Source organism: Puma concolor, chromosome E4 (assembly GCF_028749965.1).
Source record: "Puma concolor isolate L17-30 chromosome E4, mPumCon1.1.hap2, whole genome shotgun sequence".
In the NCBI taxonomy this organism is placed as follows: Eukaryota; Metazoa; Chordata; class Mammalia; order Carnivora; family Felidae; genus Puma; species Puma concolor.
The window spans coordinates 12,314,950-12,334,384 of NC_141683.1; the positions used below are offsets into that span (position 1 = coordinate 12,314,950).

At 41.4% G+C, this 19,435-nt stretch overlaps 1 protein-coding gene across 5 annotated transcripts in view; it reads left to right on the forward strand.

The window, feature by feature from the left end:
• The window catches only part of RAB3GAP2 (RAB3 GTPase activating non-catalytic protein subunit 2), a 102,455-nt gene that overhangs the window by 14,907 nt on the left and 68,113 nt on the right, over window positions 1-19,435 (forward strand). For all 5 annotated transcript variants that reach the window (XR_015246423.1, XM_086694713.1, XM_086694715.1 and 2 more), the window contains exon 2: window positions 6,576-6,640. Coding sequence is in view for 4 of the 5 variants with exons in the window: in XM_086694713.1 (XP_086550839.1) it covers window positions 6,576-6,640 (65 nt within the window). In the remaining variant the exon portion in view is untranslated. The remainder of the gene's footprint in view (window positions 1-6,575; window positions 6,641-19,435) is intronic.

The following is a 19,435-nucleotide window of genomic DNA, read 5'->3' on the forward strand; positions in this document are numbered from 1 at the left end:
TGATGCAATTGTAAATAGGATTTTTTAAAAACTTTTTTTAATGTTTATTTTTGAGGGAGGGAGGGAGAGAGCAAGGGAGACACAGAATCTAAAGCAGTCTCCAGGCTCTGAGCTGTCAGCACAGAGCCCAACGTGGGTCTCAAGCTCACAAACCTAAGCTGAGGTCAGACGCTTAACCGACTGAACCACCCAGGTGCCCCTAAATAGGATTGTTTCTTTAATTGCTCTTTTGGCTGCTTCATTATTAGTATATAGAAATGCAACAGATTTCTGTATATTGATTTTTGTATCAATATACTGAAATTCATTTATCAGTTGTAGTCCTTTTTTGGTGGAGTCTTTCAGGTTTTCTATATATGGTATCATGTCAATTGCAAATAGAGTTTTACTTTTTCCTTACCAGTTTGGATGCCTTTATTTCATTATGCTAATTGCTGTAGCTAGGACTTCCAGTAGTATGGTGAGTAAAGATGGTGAGAATGGACATCCTCTTAGGGGAAAAGTTCTCACTTTTTTCCCCATTGAGTATGATGTTCGCTTTGGGTTCTCTCTGTAGGGCCTTTGTTATGTCGAGGTATGGTCTCTCTAAACCTACTTTGTGGAGAGTTTTTAATCATGAATAGATGTTGTACTTTGTCACATGCTTTTTCTGCATCTATTGGAATGATATGGCTTTTACCCTTTCTCGTATTGATGTGATGTATCGTGTTAATTGATTTGTGAATATTGAGCCACTCTTGCAATACCACTGGATGGAGAATGATAATTTTAACAGCCGTTAAGAGTGTCTATGTGCTAAGCACTGTTCCTAGTGCTTTGGCTATATTCTTTTTTTTTTTTTTTTTTTTAACGTTTATTTATTTTTGAGACAGGGAGAGACAGCATGAACGGGGGAGGGTCAGAGAGAGGGAGACACAGAATATGAAGCAGGCTCCGGGCTCTGAGCTGTCAGCACAGAGCCTGACGCGGGGCTAGAACTCACGGACCGCGAGATCATGACCTGAGCCGAAGTCGGCTGCCCAACCAACTGAGCCACCCAGGCGCCCCTATATTCTAACAACGGTATGAAGTAAATATAGTTATTCACTCCATTTTGCTAAAGACGAAGATGAGACAGTAAGAGATTACATAAATTGCCTAAGGTCATATAACTCTTTAGGGGGTAAAACTGGGTATCCGACCCAGACAACTTGACACCAGAGACCTAATAGTTGTTTTAGATTTGTGCTGTCTCATATTGTAGCTGCTAGCCACATAAACTTTTGAGCACTTGAAATGTGCCTCGTCTGAACAGATGTGCTCTAAGTGTAAAATATACATCAGATTTTGAAGATTTAGTGTGGGGGAAAAAGCGAAATATCTTCTGAATAATTTAACATTGATTACATATTGAAGTGGTATGTTGGCCATATTATATTACATAACATATTAAAATTTCACCTGTTTTTTTCTACTTTTAAAATATGGCTACTACTAAATTTTAAATTGAATGTGTGGCTCCCACTATATTTTTATCGGAGAGCACTGCTAAAGACTGGCCACCAATGAGTGAAGAGTCTAATTGGAGAGAATAGAAGGGTGGTGGCAGGCAGAGGAAAAAAGGATAATTAGGATCAGATTAGATTGGCATTAAAGTTTATCTTTGAAGCCGGTGTTCCTCAGAGAGTGATGCGTGGACGGTCTGCTTCAGATTTGCAGGGTGAGGCCATCCCTGGAACTTCAGTCATCCCTGATTCATTATTTTCACCTCTTGCAGCGCTACCAAGAGAGAGGAATCTGCAGAAGAGACAGTAACTCTAATTTTATAAGGCAGTGAATGTGAATCCCATTTTCTTAATTTTCTGATCAATTTTGTTGAATTAGACTTTAGCATAATGAAAGGCATAGGCAGTTGCTGACAGTGTCATTTAAAGATTTGCTTTCTGAAGATTGGATGTTTGCTACTTATTTAATAAATGGGGAAAACATTTAAAATGACCTTATAATCCATAGTGTAGCCTTTGACTAAAATGAGTGCCACTTAGCTTAGTAAGCAAACTAGGTAATTGCCAATGGCTAAATGATTTGGTGAATTGTGGAGCGTTTGGAATTTTCATACTGGACCCTGACTACCCTAAAGAAGTTGTATGTTCTGGTATCCTTTGTCTAGAATACACTGTTAAATTGGCTTACCTCTTAAGTTATACCACAGCTTGGGTCTCTTTAAAATTACCCTGCCCCATAGGAGATTTTTGTCTATTTATTCTAAGGGACAATCATGGTGAATGATTTTTAGCTTTTCTTTATAGTAAGTAATAATGAAAAGTTAGTGTTATTTCATTATGACTACATAGAATGTATAGATCTTAAGGTCCTATAGTAATGTTTCATACTGACACTGAATAGTGCACAGTTCTTACGTATATTAAATACGTTGGTTTTGTTATCTACAACTCTGATTAAGGATCAATTAAAAAACACTGACTACGGGATCACTTGTAGAACACCAGCCTTCATAGAAAAGTTACCAGAGGGAAAGACTGCCTGAACAAAATTATTCGCCTGAATGGCAACTTGATTAGACATTCATCAGATATTGTTTTAATATAAACCATTTTTTTTTAAAGAATGTGCTTGGCCTGCTTGCACAGTTTGAGGGCATAAGAAATAACCTCAGTGAAGTGCAAGATTCCAACACTTTTTAACAGCTGACAATAGCCGTCAGACAGCACTCTGCAAAATGGTATCAAATGATTTTCAGCAGACTTCAGGAGGCTGCAAAATTTACATCACCGGCACAGAGTAGAAATAGCCATAAGGGTAGTACCCAGTTTCCAAATGTCTCCCTTTAAAAAAAAAAAACGGTTTCCACTTCTGAGTTGATGAGAATCAGAATTCATTTTCTTACAGTATTATAAATAGGCTTAGGATTCTAGACCAACCTTCAGAAACATCTTTGACCTTCCTGAGTAATAGTTCTGTTTCACCTTCCATTAAGCTCTGACTTCTTTAGAAAATATATTCCTACGATAGGGGGAGATGCCTGATTAAGTCCCCTTCCCCTCTTGTTAATAGAAACTTCTATCAGGGGCCTCGAGAAATGGGTAAACCTTCATGAACACAAATATCTCGTATAAAGAATTTGTCAAGGTCTTTCTCTTCCTGGATGTTTCTGATTCTGCTATGAAGAGATACCAGGTCTCTGCAGGGGCAGGAAATCCAAATTGCTGCTGTCTTGTGTTTGATTGTATGAGTCATTTGTGAATTGAGTCAGGTGCTTTTTATTTCAGTATGGAGGAGAAATAACACATTTTTCATTGTTTTGTTCAGAAGTTATGTGCACAAACTAAGCTTTTTTTTTTTTTTTTAAATTTCCAAACTAAGCTCTTTGAAGGCTTATTTGCTTTTGTGTCTCTAGCACTTAGCACAGTGGCCAACACACAAAAGATGTCATGTTTGTTGAATGAATCAGTGACTGACTGAGGGAGTGAACCATTAGCTGACCCCATTATGTGCTTGCAATTATACATGGTCTTTCTGAGATTGTGGTATTTCGATATATTCATTTTATAGCAGTATTAAAATTGAATTATGGATTTTAGAGGGATAAGCTTTTCAAGGTACTTTCCTTTCTTGAACAAGAAAAATAGTGCATTTTCTAAAACTCTGTAGATGGGATGGCCTAGTTGCCATCAGCCCACAATAAGGCAATTGTTTTTGGTCTAATGGAAAAATTAGGAGAGTAAAGAAATTGCCTAACTGAATTAGATTGCCAAAGAACAAACTGTAATTTTCCAATTTAGAAAAAAATGTCCAAATCTTGATATCAAGGGAATGTTTCTATTTTAAGTTGTTTTTTTTTTAATGTTTATTTATTTTTGAGAGAGACAGAGACAGAATGCGAGTGGGTTGGGGCAGAGAGGGAGACACAGAATCGGAAACGGGCTCCAGGCTCTGAGCCATCAGCACAGAGCCCGATGCGGGGCTCGAACTCGTGAGCCGTGAGATCGTGACCTGAGCCGAAGTTGGACGCTCAACCGACTGAGCCACCCAGGCACCCCTTCGGAATGTTTCTATTTTATGCATTCAATTTTTTTTAATGTTTATTTCTGAGACAGAGAGAGACAGAGCATGAGTGGGGGAGGGGCAGAGAGAGAGAGGGAGAGAATCCGAAGCAGGCTCCAGGTTCTGAGCTGCGGGCTCGAACCCACAGATTGCGAGATCATGACCTGAGCCGAAGTTGGACGCTCAACCGACTGAGCCACCTAGGCGCCCCAGGAATGTTTCTGTTTTAAAATAATCTGTCAGGTGGCTCAGTCGGTTAAGCCTCAGACTTCGGCTCAGGTCATGATCTCACAGTTTAGGAGTTTGGGCCCCGCATCGGGCTCTGTGCTGACAGCTTGGAGCCTGGAGCCTGCTTTGGATTCTGTGTCCCTCTCTCCCTGCCCCTCCCCTGCTCATGCTCTGTTTCTGTCTCTCAAAAATAAATAAAACATTAAAAAAATTTTAAAATAATATGTCATCTTGCTTTTTGGCCTTAACTGTAAGCCCCATGTTTCCTAGTTTTTATGCTCCTTCATAAGCCATAGGAGAGTAGAGAGTAAGTATAGCAGAATATGTGTGAGCGTGGGCTTTAGAACTCCAGGAGCCCTGGTTTCAAACCCCACTCCACCACTTACTGCTCTGTGATCTTGGTCAAGGTATATAAACTAAGTGATCTGGTTTTCTCATTGTAGTAAAGGGATGATAAAGAATCCTTGGCATGTGTAAGTGAATTAATGTCTATAAAGCACTTAGACACATAGAAATCTGAATATGTTAGTTGTTATGTGATAACCCCTATATGTGAGTTGCCTCTTTTTGCCTTTGCTCATGTTAACCTTTTTTTTTTTCAAGTAAATTTGAAAAGTTCCTGGCTGCTCTTGAAAGACCTACGGTGACTCCTCCCTGCATTTTGTGACATCTCTCTCACTATCTCCTCTTTTTTATATTAAGTAGTTGTTACGGCACTCACCATGTACTATAGTTATGTGTTTGTCTGCATTGGGTCACAAATCCTCTAAGGACAAGGAATATGTTTGAATTTTTCTCTGTTCCCAGTACAGGGCATGGCACATGCACGTGGTATTTAACAGAGCATTTGTTAAGTTGTTTATTTGACGTGTATATGGAGATCTTCTACAAGCTATGCAGTGTTAATCAAATGATAGTGCTGCTTTAGGACTTATAATATGGCTAGGAATGTGCTTGGCAATTAGGAAGTAGTTACGTGGTATTTCAGTGCCAAAGATGAGAATATTATCACAAAGCTAATTGAGCCATGATTCCAGGTACCAGACTGTTACTTTCTTATCATCTATATGTAATTGAGTTTAGCAACTTTTAAAACCTTATATATAATTGAATGTTATATATGCGTCCTTCCCACTATAAGCATCCTAGGTATCTGGTTTAGTCCCATCTTTTAAAATGATTCTTTGCTAGAAATATGAAGCTTGACTGGTTTAAATACAATATTTTGTTTATATTTTGTAGTATTTTAATAACTAAATCTTGATGATTAGCATTGAGAACTTACTATGTGTCAGGCACTAAGGATTTTAGTATGCTATTTGATTTAAATCCTTATAGCAATCTGACGAGATAGTAAGCACTTCTGATTTCCATGCTTTTACAGAGACAAGTAAAGTTTGCAAATATGGGCTAACTTGCTGGTAAGTCCTAGATCCAGGATGTGAACCTAGGCAATCTGATTCTGGGGCCTAAGTTTATAGTTATGCAACTGCCTGCTCTTTTCACGTTTTCTTTGAACTTTATCTGTTTTTTAATTTAGTTTGAGGTAACATATATAAAAGTTTGTCTCCAAATAGTTGCTCAAAAGTAATAGTTTTATTTCTTCTGATATATCATATATATCATAAGAGATATATCTCTTATGATATAATATATCATAAGAGATATATCTCTTATGATATAACATAAGAGATAAATTCAAAGATACTCTCCATGCCTTTTTGAGATTTTAATTCCTTGTTGCAGTGTTTCTTGAACATCCTATTTTAATCTGAGCAAATGTTCTCATGTGAAGGAAATCACAGAGTGTCAGAAAATATCAGAAATTATAGACCTCTTGTTTCAAAATTCAGTTTTTTTCATTGATACTTTGTTTTATTAAAAAAATTACATTAAGGTATCCGTGTGAAATGTTAGGTGTGTTTTTTGTCACTGTGTGCATTTAATTTGTCTCATGTCTGAGCAACAAATATTTGTAATTTTAAAGATTTTTAAAATTCACCTTTGTGGTTTGGTTTAAATGTGGAAACTTGATATCCAGTATCTTAACATCCAAATAACTTGCACAGTTCTACATAGATTTGGAAATTCAGCCCGAATGTTTCCTAATTATTATGTACAGCAAAATTTTGCCATTGTATAGTTTACCTTTTTCTTCCTTAATGCCAACATTATATTCATGTAATATGTATTTATATATATATATATATATCAGGTGTTCTATTCTGTTTAGAGAAATGTTTTTAAAAATATTGTTAAGCTCTTTGTTTCATGTAAGCACTTTTCATCTTTTTTAATAATAGGTAAATCAACAAGCTGGGAAGATGATGGTTGGGGAGCATGGGAAGAAACAGAACCCCAAGAACCTGTAAGTCTTTATAAATGTATGCATGCTTTTTGAAAGTGGCATTTTCCTTTTGTAATGATGGTGACACATTCCAGTGTTAGGTCGACATTTGAAAACCTTTGTCAAGGACATCTTTATGCTTACTTAATAGTACTTAAGCAAATATTTTTATTTTTAAGGTATATTTATTTATATTGAAAGAGGGAGCATGTGCACGTGTTAGCAGGGAGGGACAGAGAGAGAATCCCAAGCAGGCTTCGTGCTGCTGTCAGCATGGAGCCCGATGGGGGGCTTGATCTCACAAACTGTAAGATCATGACCTGAGCCGAGGTCAAGAGTCAGATGCTTAACTGACTGAGCCACCCAGGCGCCCCAAGTAGATACCTTTCTTAAGGATTTAATGACTTTAAGTCAGCCAGCTAAGCAGGCTGAATGGAGAATAACTGTTTTAGGATTCTTTCTCCTTGATTAGTTATTATTTTAGACTCCTCTACTTATTCAACACATATTTGTTAAGTGCCCATCATAATCTAGGCATTTTTCTAGATGCTGGAAGTATAGCAATGAGTAAGTAGAGGAAGTCCCTGGATGTATTTTCATCTATCAGTAATAGAAAATCTAACCTAAACTGGCTTAAATAACAAGGAGATTCATTAGCTCATATAGAAGGAAGTCAGAGGTAGTATGGACTCATAGGTGTTTGATCAGGAGATTCAACTATGTCATCAAGGACTTAAGTTTTTTCCTTCTGTCTCCTCTGCATATACAGTACTGACTTCATCCTAAAGATTGTTTTTCTCTAGATGGAGTGTGGCACCATGTTTCTTCATTCATGACCAGAGGGAGAAAACAGACTCTTACAGGAGCAGGGAACAACGTTTTCAGAAACCTCTAGTGAGCCTTGCTTGTATCTTCTTGGCCAGAATAAGGCCAGACACTCATTTTTGAACTAGTCACTGGCAGGGGATAGATTTTTCCTCAGTCAGTCATACCATTCCCTCGAGTTGGAAGATAAAGGGTCAACGTCTCCTGAGGCCCATGACTGAACAAAATTACAATTTTTTATGAAGAAAGAAGAATGAACATATATATTGGGTAGATCTTCTTATCGTCCCTGTTCTAGCAGCTTATACTCTAATGGGGAGAGAAAATTTTTTTCAAAAAGATAGATAAAAGTATCAAATGGTGGTAATCAGAGTTATGTGGGGGATTCAAATGGTGATGTGATGGCAAGTGATCAAGTGACTACTATAGCTTGGGTGGCCTAGGAAGGCTTTTTAGAGGATGCCACATTTAAGCTGCGGTCTGAAAGACAACAGGGAGTCAGCAACGTGAAGATCTGGCAAAGAACATTGCAGGCCAGGGCAACAGCTCATGCAGAGGCCCTGTGGCAGGACTGGGCTTGGAGTTTGGAGGACATAAAGAAGGCCAGTGTGGCTTGGCAGGACTGGAGGCTATGAGATGGGGTCAGAGAAATTGGCGGGTTTCATGTAAGGCTTTGTGAATTTGGAGTTATTGTAAATGTGATAGGAAACCACACATAGCTGATTTCTCACTTTTAAAATTCATCTTCGCTGCTTTTTGGGATAAGTTGAAATAGGGACTGAAAGTAGAAGCAGGGAGAGCAGTTAGGAAGCTGTTGTGGTAGTGTAGCTGGGAAATGATGGCTTCCACTAAGGTGATATTAGTGAAAATGAGATAGTGATGGATTCAGGATAAGTTTAGAGATAATAAGATTTTGCTCTCAGTTGGTTGTGAGGGATGAAAGGGAAAAAAAAATCGAGGATTTACTTCTGTGATCCTGGGATGTGATGTAGAGTAGATGAAACATCCTTGGCAAGGTGTCGGTACTCCCTAAAGCCGGGTGATAGGTACCAGTCTCTTCATTTTTGGCAGTGTTTGAAAATATCCACTATAAGTTTCTTTCTAAAAAGAAAACTTACTTTTGGTTTTTGGCTTGAGCAGGTGTTTGGCTTGAGCAGCTGGATGGATGGTGGGGAAAACTAGAATAGGTTTGAGGGAGAAATGGAAGAGCATTGTGTTGTAGGAAGCGGAGCCTGCTACGTCATGCCAATTGGTGGAAAAGCTCCGTGGGGCGATTAAGAACAGGAAACCAGTTCAGAAGGCCTTACAGAGAATTGGAATGTGTTGAATAAGATGTAATGCAGCTCGAGGAACTTGTTTCACCATCACTTCAGCAAACAGACACCTTGTTCCTTGCCCCTCTAGTGCGGTGTCATCATGGGGACTCAGCTGTACTCTGTCTCTGTTTTTACCAAGACTGACTGGCTTCCGCTTACTCACGATCTACACTGTTTCATGGCTGTTATTTGTGTCTTTCATTTGTGGTTGTCTTGGATTCTTTTCTCCTCTTTGTTTCACACCCAGAGCTCATATGAGGATTTGATGGAGTCTCTTCATCACTACCCAGTACAGGACATTTGCAGATGGTGGGGCATAGTATTTATACCCGGCTACTCCGTGGGATGTCAGCCTGCCTCTTAATGCTGCCCTCTGATGGGGCATCCACCAGAGGTCTCATTAGCTACTATGGGGGTGGAAAGAAAGGCGAGGGGGTGTGTGTAAAGAGGGTTGGAGGCTCCGCATGACCGGGTGAGTAAACCTCTCAGGAGGAGATGGGTGTGCTTGGAGAACCTCTCAGAAAGAGGCGGTGTGACTGGTAGCTACTTTGCATGTGGTGTTGGCTACATTCAGTATTTGTTTTCTAGAAACCTATAGCTAAGTGACTGTTGTGAGTAATACGACAAGCTCCTGAGTAAGTTTGAGGTTTTCTGGAATAAACCTCACAGACATTGTGTGTTAAAGTGGACACACGCATTTGTGATCTCCGGGGAGGTTCCATTGGGACAGTTATTGTTAAACATCTAAAATGGTGCTGGTGCTGAGTTACGGTATTTATTTACAGACCTAGAGGCCTACATCTTACTGTCTACTGGAGCATAGTTGGTTCTTTCTGGAATGGATTTTTCCTAGTGAATGACATAGTTGGAGAGTTGTGTGTTACATTTTCTGTAATATTAAGTATTAATATTAGTATTAATATTAATAAATATTAAATATTAGATGTAATATTAATCTGATAATATTAAGGGGGTTAGTTTACTGATAGTGTGTCATATCCCTGCTTTTTGGCTCACGTAACAGTGTGCCTTCTCTAAGTGTGTACTTCCTCGTGGCATTGTAATGTGCCAGAGTAGAAAATGATTGAAGCTACAATTTGGGGTCAGAGAAGCAATAGTCCTGATGTAAGGCTTTATGAATTTGGAGTTTATTATTTTTATTTATTATTAAAAAAATTTTTTTTTTTTTAAATTTTTTCTTTTCAACGTTTATTTATTTTTGGGACAGAGAGAGACAGAGCATGAACAGGGGAGGGGCAGAGAGAGAGGGAGACACAGAATCGGAAGCAGGCTCCAGGCTCTGAGCCATCAGCCCAGAGCCTGACGCGGGGCTCGAACTCACGGACCGCGAGATCGTGACCTGGCTGAAGTCGGACGCTTAACCGACTGCGCCACCCAGGCGCCCCTAAAAAAATTTTTTTTAATGTTTATCTATTTTGAGAGACAGAGACAGAGAGAGAGAGAGAGTGCAGGAGAGGAGCAGAGAGGAGACAGAATCTGAAGCAGGCTTCAGACTACGAGCTGTCAGCCCAGAGCCTGACGCAGGGCTCAAACTTATAAACAGCAAGGTCATGACTTGAGGCGAAGTCGGATGCTTAACTGACTGAGCCATCCAGATGCCCTGTGGAGTTTATTTTAATGTTTATTTTTGAGAGAGAGAGAGAAAGTGTGAGTGGGGGAGGGGCAGAGAGAGAGGGAGCCAGAGGATCCGAAGCGGGCTCTTGGCTGACTGCAGAGAGTCCAATGCAGGGCTCAAACTCCTGAACTGTGAGATCATGACCTGCGCTAAAGTTGGACGCTTAACTGAGCCACCCAGGCGGCCCTGGAGTTTATTCTAAATGTGATCAGAAACCACACTATTTCTGATTTAGAAAGCTCACCTTTGCTGCTCTGTGGAGTAAGTTGTAGTGGGTCTTTTGATTAAAGTTGTGTCTCTCATACTCATGACTTTTCATGGGCCGGCTTATATTATAATATTTTATATTGATGTGCCACTGTTCCAGCTGATTCTGGGTGATGTGAACAATGATCGCCTGGTTAGAGTGTGTATATTCTTATACTTTCTTTGCGTCTGTTAAGGCGTGCCAACTTCTGTTTATTGGTAAGGCTATCCTAAATTTAGGAGTAAAACTTCTTTTAACTGTTTCAGTAAAAAGCTGAAATATGTTTCTACTCAGTCCAAAACACATTAACTTACGTGTAGCACATTTCTTCATTTGGATAAAATTGGTTGTTTACAAATGGCCCTTGTGGATGATGGTAGCTTGTTCTCTTTGTCCTGATTTTCTCACACAGTGGATTTGGCATGCACGGCCAGTGAGACAGTTGACGACAATTTTGGGTGTACAAGTCATTCCTAACTGTTCTCATTATCCCCCTTTGAACCCTTGTGCCTTGTCAGGATCTTATATACACGGCAAAGGAGAGGTATTTGAATGACAACAAAAGTGGGCCAGGATAGTGATATTGAGATGTTACCTGGGTGTTAAAATGATCCTGCTGTATTTAACAGAGCTTCTTTGAATTTGGATCCTGTCCTTAAAGTAAGACAGCATCTTTGTGAAGGGAGACTGTTCGGTAGTGAGAGTAAAAATGGCAGGATGGCCAGGCGAAAGGATGTGATTGCTGCCTTACACTGCAGCATCATCACTGTCCATGCATAACATCACTAGGAGGTGAGGTTTTGCTGAGCAAAATGTTTGATACCAGGGCTGTTGGAAATGTTAACTGAGGTAAGAGACTTGTGTTATTTCTGCTACTGTCTAGGATCATGAAAATTCCAAAGGCATAGCCAGCTTTAGAGGCATAACAAGAATCAGAATAAATTTCTGCAGATGTATGAATTGCATGCCGTAGTCAAGGTAAGAGAGGTAGCCACGTTGTCAGAATGGAGAAGGAACTTTCTACTGTCCCTTGTTAGGAATAGACAAGGGACACCTGGGTGGCCCTCGATTAAGTGACTGACTCTTGATTTCAGCTCAGGTCATGATCTCACGGTTTGTGGGATCCAGCCCTGCAGCAGGCTCTGTGATGATAACATAGAGCCTGCTTGGGATTAATTCTCTCTCTCTTTCTGTCTCTCCCTCCCTCCCTCCCTCTTTCTCTAAAATAAAATAAAATAAAATAAAATAAAATAGAACAGACAACAAACTCAAAACCTGCCTTTCCTGAGAGTCTCACTTGTAGGTCTTGTCCACATTGAAGTTGAGACCAGTATTGGAACAAGAGACAAGTCTTGCGATCAATTTATGGCTGCGTCAAGGTGCTGTAACTGTAAAAACAATGGTAGCGTTCTCCACCACTGGGTTGCGGTCATTATGAACAGCAGAGGAGAATAGTGTGACACTGGAGAGGTGTTGTGTTTTGGTCTTTAGGGGGGCTGCAGTGGTGTGCAGATGAACCACAGGTGGGGTAGCTAAGAGTAAAGCACAGCAACAGCCACCACAAGCACCGCATGCCGGCCTGGAGGCCAGCTGGCTGTTAGCGTGTCCAGCAGAAAACGAAAAACTTCAGGGTGCTTTTATCTCCATAAGTCTGTCAGCTCTTTGAGAGTAGGTTCTTATTTTTGGCAGAAGAGAGGGAAGGGTTTCTGTAATCAGAAAGATTTGGCACCGGTGTGGACAAAGCTCTTTTAAGGATGGGAGAAGCCTCTTCAGCTTTCTGTGATTCTGAGATGTCCGCTATAATAAGGGCTCAGTGAAGAAAGCATGTTCTAATACCCTTTATCAGCAGTAGCCACCATGTTCAGGAAAGGATACATTTGTGACATGGGTGGGCTTAGGAACTTTAAGGATAGCTTCCATTAGAGGACAAATCTCTTTCTTCTGTAGGTATTTCATGCCTACGTGAGTCAGCTTGGCTGCTGTAACAGAATACCACAGACTTGGGGTCTTAACAGAAATCTATTTTCCCACAGTTCTTTTTTTTTTTTTAATTTTTTTTTTTAATGTTTATTTATTTTTGAGACAGAGAGAGACAGAGCATGAATGGGGGAGGGTCAAAGAGAGAGGGAGACACAGAATCTGAAACAGGCTCCAGGCTCCGAGCTGTCAGCACAGAGCCCGACGCAGGGCTTGAACTCACAGACCGCGAGATCATGACCTGAGCCGAAGTTGGACGCTTAACTGACTGAGCCACCCAGGCGCCCCTATTTACTCACAGTTCTGAAAGCTAGAAGTTCAAGTTCAAGGTGCTGTCAGAGTTGGCTTCTGGTGAGACCCCTTTTCCTGGCTTGCACACAGCCACTTTCTCACTGTGTCCTTACGTGGCCTTTCCTCTGTGTGCAAAGAGAGAGCAGTGAGTCATGGTGTCCCTTCCTCTTATAAGGATAACCAGTCTGTCAGATTAAGGCTCTGCCCCTCTGACCTCATTTAACCTTAGTTACCCCCTTAAAGGCCCCATCTCCAGATAACAGTCCCATCAGGGATTAGGGCTTCAACGTGGGAATTTTGAGAGGACACAATTGAGTCTATAAAAATGCCCCAAATAACTCTTTGTGTATAAGTGCAAAAAATAAGCTTAAGGGATTCCTACTTGCCCAAAGTAAAAGAAGATAGTTACACTGTAACACCTACCGGTGAATGATCCTCTGATAGTAAATAGCTTTGCTGTATTTTCTACAGTGTGGTTACAAGGGCTTTTAGTTTAGATTATAATTTGTTTGCTTTGGGAAAGAAGTGATGGGGGGGGGGGTATTTTGCTCAGCCTCATGCAGTAATAGAAATGGAGGCAGTTAAGGAAGAAGCTGGACAAGGTTTAATTTTAAGGCAGATTTAATAAGCTTTCCTTCATTGGTGTATTAAGTCCAAACGGTAGGAAATGAGAATCCAGGATTTGCAGGGCAATGGTTTCAGGAAGCACAGAAGCTTCTGGGTTGAGGCCTTCAGTTAAGGTAGGACGCGTGGAAAATTTCCATTCAGAAGACACTTTGGAATGTGTTTTGTCTGTTTTACAGAAAGTAGTGTAGTACAGTTTACAATTTGATTTAGCAGATTAACAAGAAATGAATGCATGCTGGCCAGAGAGAGGGCCCCAGAGAAATGTTTGTTTATAGGCTGAGAAATTGGATATAGCATGACCTGATTAGAGATTCTTAGAACATTAATAATCTGGGATAATACTGGAAAATATTTTGCCTTATTTTAGTGTCATTAGACTCTGGAGTCACCCACCGCACAAGAGACCTAAGCACCAGATTGGCCACAGGCAGAGGAGAGCACCCACGTTATACCAAGTTTATGTTTTAGGTTCTTTTACAAAAGGGGAAATGGCTACAGAGGTTCTCCTTACTAAGGTGGGCTCTCATTGAGATTTTGGTGTTTGACTCTTAGAAACACTCATTTTGCCAATGACCTTCCTGTTAACGTTACTACATGCTGGGTCTAGCCTAGTGATTCTCAATTGGAGGTGATTTTGTCCCCTTGGGAGATATTTGGCACTGTCGAGAGAAATTTTAGGTTGTCACAACTTGGGGGAAGGTGCATCTAAGGGGGTAGAGGACAGGGATGCTGCTAAACACCTTACAGTACACAGGACAGCATTCTAAAAGAATTTTCTAGCCCAAAATGTTAGTTGTCCTAAAGTTCAAAAACCTGGGTCTAGCTCATGGCTTTCAGTGTAACTCAGTCCTTCCTTCTGCTATTCCTCCTGCCTGTTTCTAAAATCCCTTGGCCTCTTTGGGGGCTTCAGAACTTTTGACCTATATGGCCATTGATTTGTTTTTAATAGATTCTGGTGAGTTGGTCTGTTAGTGTGAAAAGTGCAGCTAAAAGATTGTTTGCCAGTAATGAAAGGTGAACATAAAGTTGTTACTCAGTCTTTGGCCACAGGTCAACAAGTAGTCCAGGCTCTCTCTCGGTGGCCTTCTTTATGCCTAAATGTTTGAAGGAGAGCTGCCTTTAGTTTCCCCGTCACAGCAGCCACCACTTTTTCCTGCTCTTGCTTATCGTTGGTTAATTTCATTTCAAATCTGTACTCCTCAGGCGTTCCTGTAGGGTAGCTTGTACATTTTGGCTTAGTGATGGGCCCGTGGTCCTCAGCTGGGGAGGGTGGGACAGCCATCTGCCTGGGCAGTGAGCGGGAGGGGTCAGGAAACATGACTGTTGCTCAAACACACGTTCAGCGAGGCCTCCAGAGTTGAGCCGCATCTTTGCCCTCCTTTCCCGAGGGACCTGGTACCGGTTCCTAAGCCTGTGGTCAGTTCTAGGGACTGTGAAGTCTGTTGGCACCTGCCCTTCTGCTTTCTAGTGGCTTTTCTCCTCTCATTCTTTTTGCCCTTCCTGGTCTTTACCTTTAAGCAAACTCTGTAACTGCTGTTTTTAGTAGGGTTGAGGGCACTGGGGAGAGTAAGGGGAAAATTCATGTATTTATCCCTCTCTCTTTTTTAAAAAAGTTCTTTTGTTTATTTTGAGAGAGAGTACACATGGAGGAGGGGCAGAGAAGAGAATCTCAAGCAGGTTCCGTACTGTCAGTGCAGAGCCTGATGGGGGACTGGAACTCACAAACCATGAAATCATGACTTGAGCTGAAATCAAGTCAGTCGCTCAACCAACTGAGCCACCCAGGCGTCCCTTGTTTATTTCTCTCTTACCGGAAAGTCCTTGTGGGTTTCATGTTCTACCTCTTTGTTTTTCTGGTTAATGTAATTTGGAGGTTTTTTCATATCTGCAGATATAAATCATCTAGTTCTTTTAAAGGAATGCTGAATATCTCATTGTGTAGACGTACTGAGATTTATTTAACCATACTCCTGTTGAGGGACATTTAGTTTTTGTTTGTTCTTTGTTTTTTTTGTTTTTTTTTTCCTATCACAAGCAAATGCTAATCACCTTTGTATCTGCCTTACATCTTGAAGTTTTTTTTTAAAGTTTAAAATATGTGCACACTTGAGAAAGAGTGCAGATCTGACCAGCTCTTTTCACTGCTCAGAAACTCCTTCAGTGACCGCCCGTGTCCTCAAGATCAAGTGTAAGTACCTCAGCACAGTAGACGGAAGTTCTTCATCACCTGCCTGCTGCTGCAGTGGACCCTCTTACCTCACACTGTTGGACTTGTCCGTGACAGCAGCCCCTTGCTGGCTCTGTTGCCTGTAGGCCTTCAAATATATTGAATTCATGGTTTTCTAGAGAACTAGGGTGCGGAAATAGTCTAGGAACGTCCACCTTCTCTTCCTCTCTCCTGCTGCCCCCAACCTGCCTACCTTCTACTCTCTCTGCAGGATTTAGCTTAGGAGTTATTTGCATTAGGAGGGTTTTTGTGTTGTTGTTGACACTCCACCCTGCCAGCCCCAGTCTGGTCTGGTGACCCTCCCATGCCCCATTGTCTGACTACTGTGTACTTGTCCCTCTGTCTTCCCCAGAGGAGGGAAGAACGTGAAGCCCGAGAATTCTCTTTGCTCTTGTCTTTCTGTCCTAATACAGCGCTGGCACGTGGAAGTGGGCAGCCCTTCTGTAGTGCGTTGTGTGGGATAGATCAAGGCAGGGAGAAAGGTGCGAGACATCGAGGATCTGGACATCCTCAGGGGTTCTGACCCACAGACCGTTGCCTCGTTCTTCCCCCTTATCTGGACTGTTCGTCCAGTGCCCGATTTTAGAGGTAGGGAACCAGACCTGCCAGGTAAAGTGTCCAAGGACTGTATGAATGTGTATTCCTTTAAATTTATTACCTGTGGCATTCGTGTGGTTAGTGACAATCCATTTATTCTTTCCAAGCCTTGGTTTCCTTTTCTGGACAATGAGGATTTTGAGTCACATAGTCTCTATGGCTCCTTCTCTTTCTTTATACAATTGTGTAATCCCGTCAGCCGGCCGGGAGAGATTATGGCACATGGGTGAGGGAGGGTGTTGATCCCATGGTAATTAAAAGAAAAAAACAACTTTACAGTGTGTTTCTTATTCAGCTAAATCAGTGGTTCATAACATTTTGCTCTGCAGGGGACATTCGGCAGGGTTTAGTTGTCCCAACTGGGAAATGCTGTGGGTATTTGCTGGGTAGAGGCTAGTGGTGCTGCTTAGTATCTGCAGTGCGCAGAACGGCCCCTCCAGTAAACAAGTTCCAGCCCGAAGTGTCAGAGTTGCTGAGGCTGAGAAGCCCGGAGTGAGCTGTTAAACCACCCAGTAAGGTTTGAGTACTTTCAAGGCAAAGCTTAATTTCATACTTCTTAGCATTTATTGCAGCGTTCATGACCTTTTTAATTTGATAAAGACTCTCAATATGTCCATTCATTCAATGTTTAATTACATTGAATGGGACGGGACTATTTCTTGGCTCTCTTTAAAAAGAGGCTAGTTGAACAAGATTATTAAATACGTGACAAGCCTTTGCAAAAAAGGTCACCGTAGTCAACCAAGTGGCTGAATTGGATTAGGTTCGACCTCACTTGATCCATGTCCCTCCTTCTTTACTTCTTCCATCACTGAGGGGCACTCGCCTCTTAGCCAGCAAGTGGGGTAGAGCTTCTCTTCATCCCTTTAGTTCTGGACACAGCGTCAGTCATTCTGCCTGGTCACTCCCAGTGTCAACAGCGAGGAGAGCAGCAGAGCAGGCAGGAATCAAAGGTGCTGTTGCAGATGTGCTTAGAGGGGACCAGCTTCCCTCGGCAGTGTCGTGTGGGAGCGGCACAGGGGAACTCCGAAGCCTAGGTTCCTGTCTCTGCCCCAACTGTGTGACCCGGGAAGGGGGGTTATCTTGATAAGTATCTGTTTCTCCGTCTCAAAACTGGGGTACTAACATACCTTCATAGAGTTACTGTGAGAATTAAGATTTACGTGTAAAGCATTTAACCCAGATTCTGGCACATAGTGAGTGAGTGGCAAATGTTGCGGTGAACATCTTCCAAATCACCAGGACCATGGCTGCTCTCTTCCCTGGAGTTAAGTGACTGAACCTGAAGTCACATCAGTGCCAAACACTTCTTGATAGGCCTGCTGTCCTCTACTCACGATGGTGTGGAAAGATTTCTTTACTGTGGGAAGAGATGTCACGGTACTGTGACCTGATTTTTACACGCCATATTGCTTGGGTACAACGTAGCAGACATTGTAGAACAATTTAGGACACGTACTTTTCCATCCTTCAGTTCTGTATTTGCCTTTGTAGATAGCATGTTCATTGTTGATGCACCATCCTGATTTACCTGGAGATTTGTTTTTTCTTTTTGAGGTTGAGGGTTTATTGAAAGACATTTGATTTACATGAGGTTTCTTCTCCCGCCCTCCTGGTGGCTTTCAGTTTTTAGATTTACTTCCTAATATTCTGGCACAGTTTACACTGTTTGGCAAAATAAATAGCTAATTAGGCTTATAGAGAAACAGTTATGAAGAAACAATGCATCTTTACCTCTGTTGGTAATTTTAAGGATATGATTTATTTTTGGTTACTGTCCTTAGAGGCTTTTAGTCTTCAGTCTGCTAACCTCGAATACTGTGTCTTAGGGACAAAGAATGTCTTTGTGTCTTTGGGATTACACATGACCAGGAGCTTGTGGTTCTGTAGGTCGAGATGCTCCCCCATGTTCCCCCCGCCCCGTGTGACTGCACATCCAGAAGCCACTGAGCTTGTACTAAGAGCTCACTGCCGTGCATTTCATGGCAAGCTAGTATCATGCCCAAGCAGCAAGACTTGAGATCTAGAATTTTAGGGCATATCAAACCCTAATGATGATAATGTTATGTAATACAATCATACGATAGTATTTTCTAACCTGTTTTTAGAATGTAGAACTCCTGCTTGTACATGCCCCCCTCTGCCCTGACAAACAGGGCAGATCTGTGTCATAAGGAAAGTTGGAGAGGTAAAGAGGACCTAGAAAAGAAAATGCAGTGAACAGTGACAGAGCTTGGTTTTCTCCCTCTTGGAGTAAAACCTGAAAATGTTTGAAATGCCAGAAACTAGACTGCTAATTCACGTGAAGTTTCTTTTTCTGGCTTCATATTACTAGATAGGCACATTTATGAGATGGCGAAGCAGGGTTAGGTAGGTAGCCAGTGGCGTAGTTTCTCTGAATTTGTTTCCAAGTAAGTGGTATGTTTCCCAAACTTTCATCTTGGTTAGTTCTTGCAGGGCAGAATTCATTCTTGCTTCTGGGATCGCTTGTCCATTTGCTGGGATGGTGGCGGACAGAGCTGAGCTCTAGGCTCAACTAAGAGGGTAGTACTTTGTCCCTTTTTACATCTTTCTAACTTGTGCTTTCCACGGGTATGGTATATTATATCAGCCAGAATCTTGAGCTATTTAAGGGAAAACATTACTGAGGATACTATTACTTAAGGATGCTAGCTTTGAATCGGCTGTTTGTTGATGTAGAGTTTCATGTGTAAGAGTGATTTCTGGGTTATTCCATTATCTTTATGAATATAAGAAAGGAGGCATGGGAATGCCGTTATCCACTTGTCTGTGTGTCAGTGGGCTGTGTGACGTGTGGACTTGAGGAGTCCTATTAGGCACAGGCTTGGCCAGTTAGAAGGCCTGGAGTCTAGTGTGGGACAAGTACCATCACAGAATAAATAGGTAGCAGAGAATAGCAGAGAATAAATAGGTAGCAGTAAGTTTGAGAGAAGGTAAAAGAACAGGATGGCGGGATAGGACCTGGCACTGGGCACAGAAAGACAGAAATGAGAGGGGAAGTAGTTTTGAAGGAAGGCCTAGAGAGGTATCTCTAGGGTATACTGGCTCACAT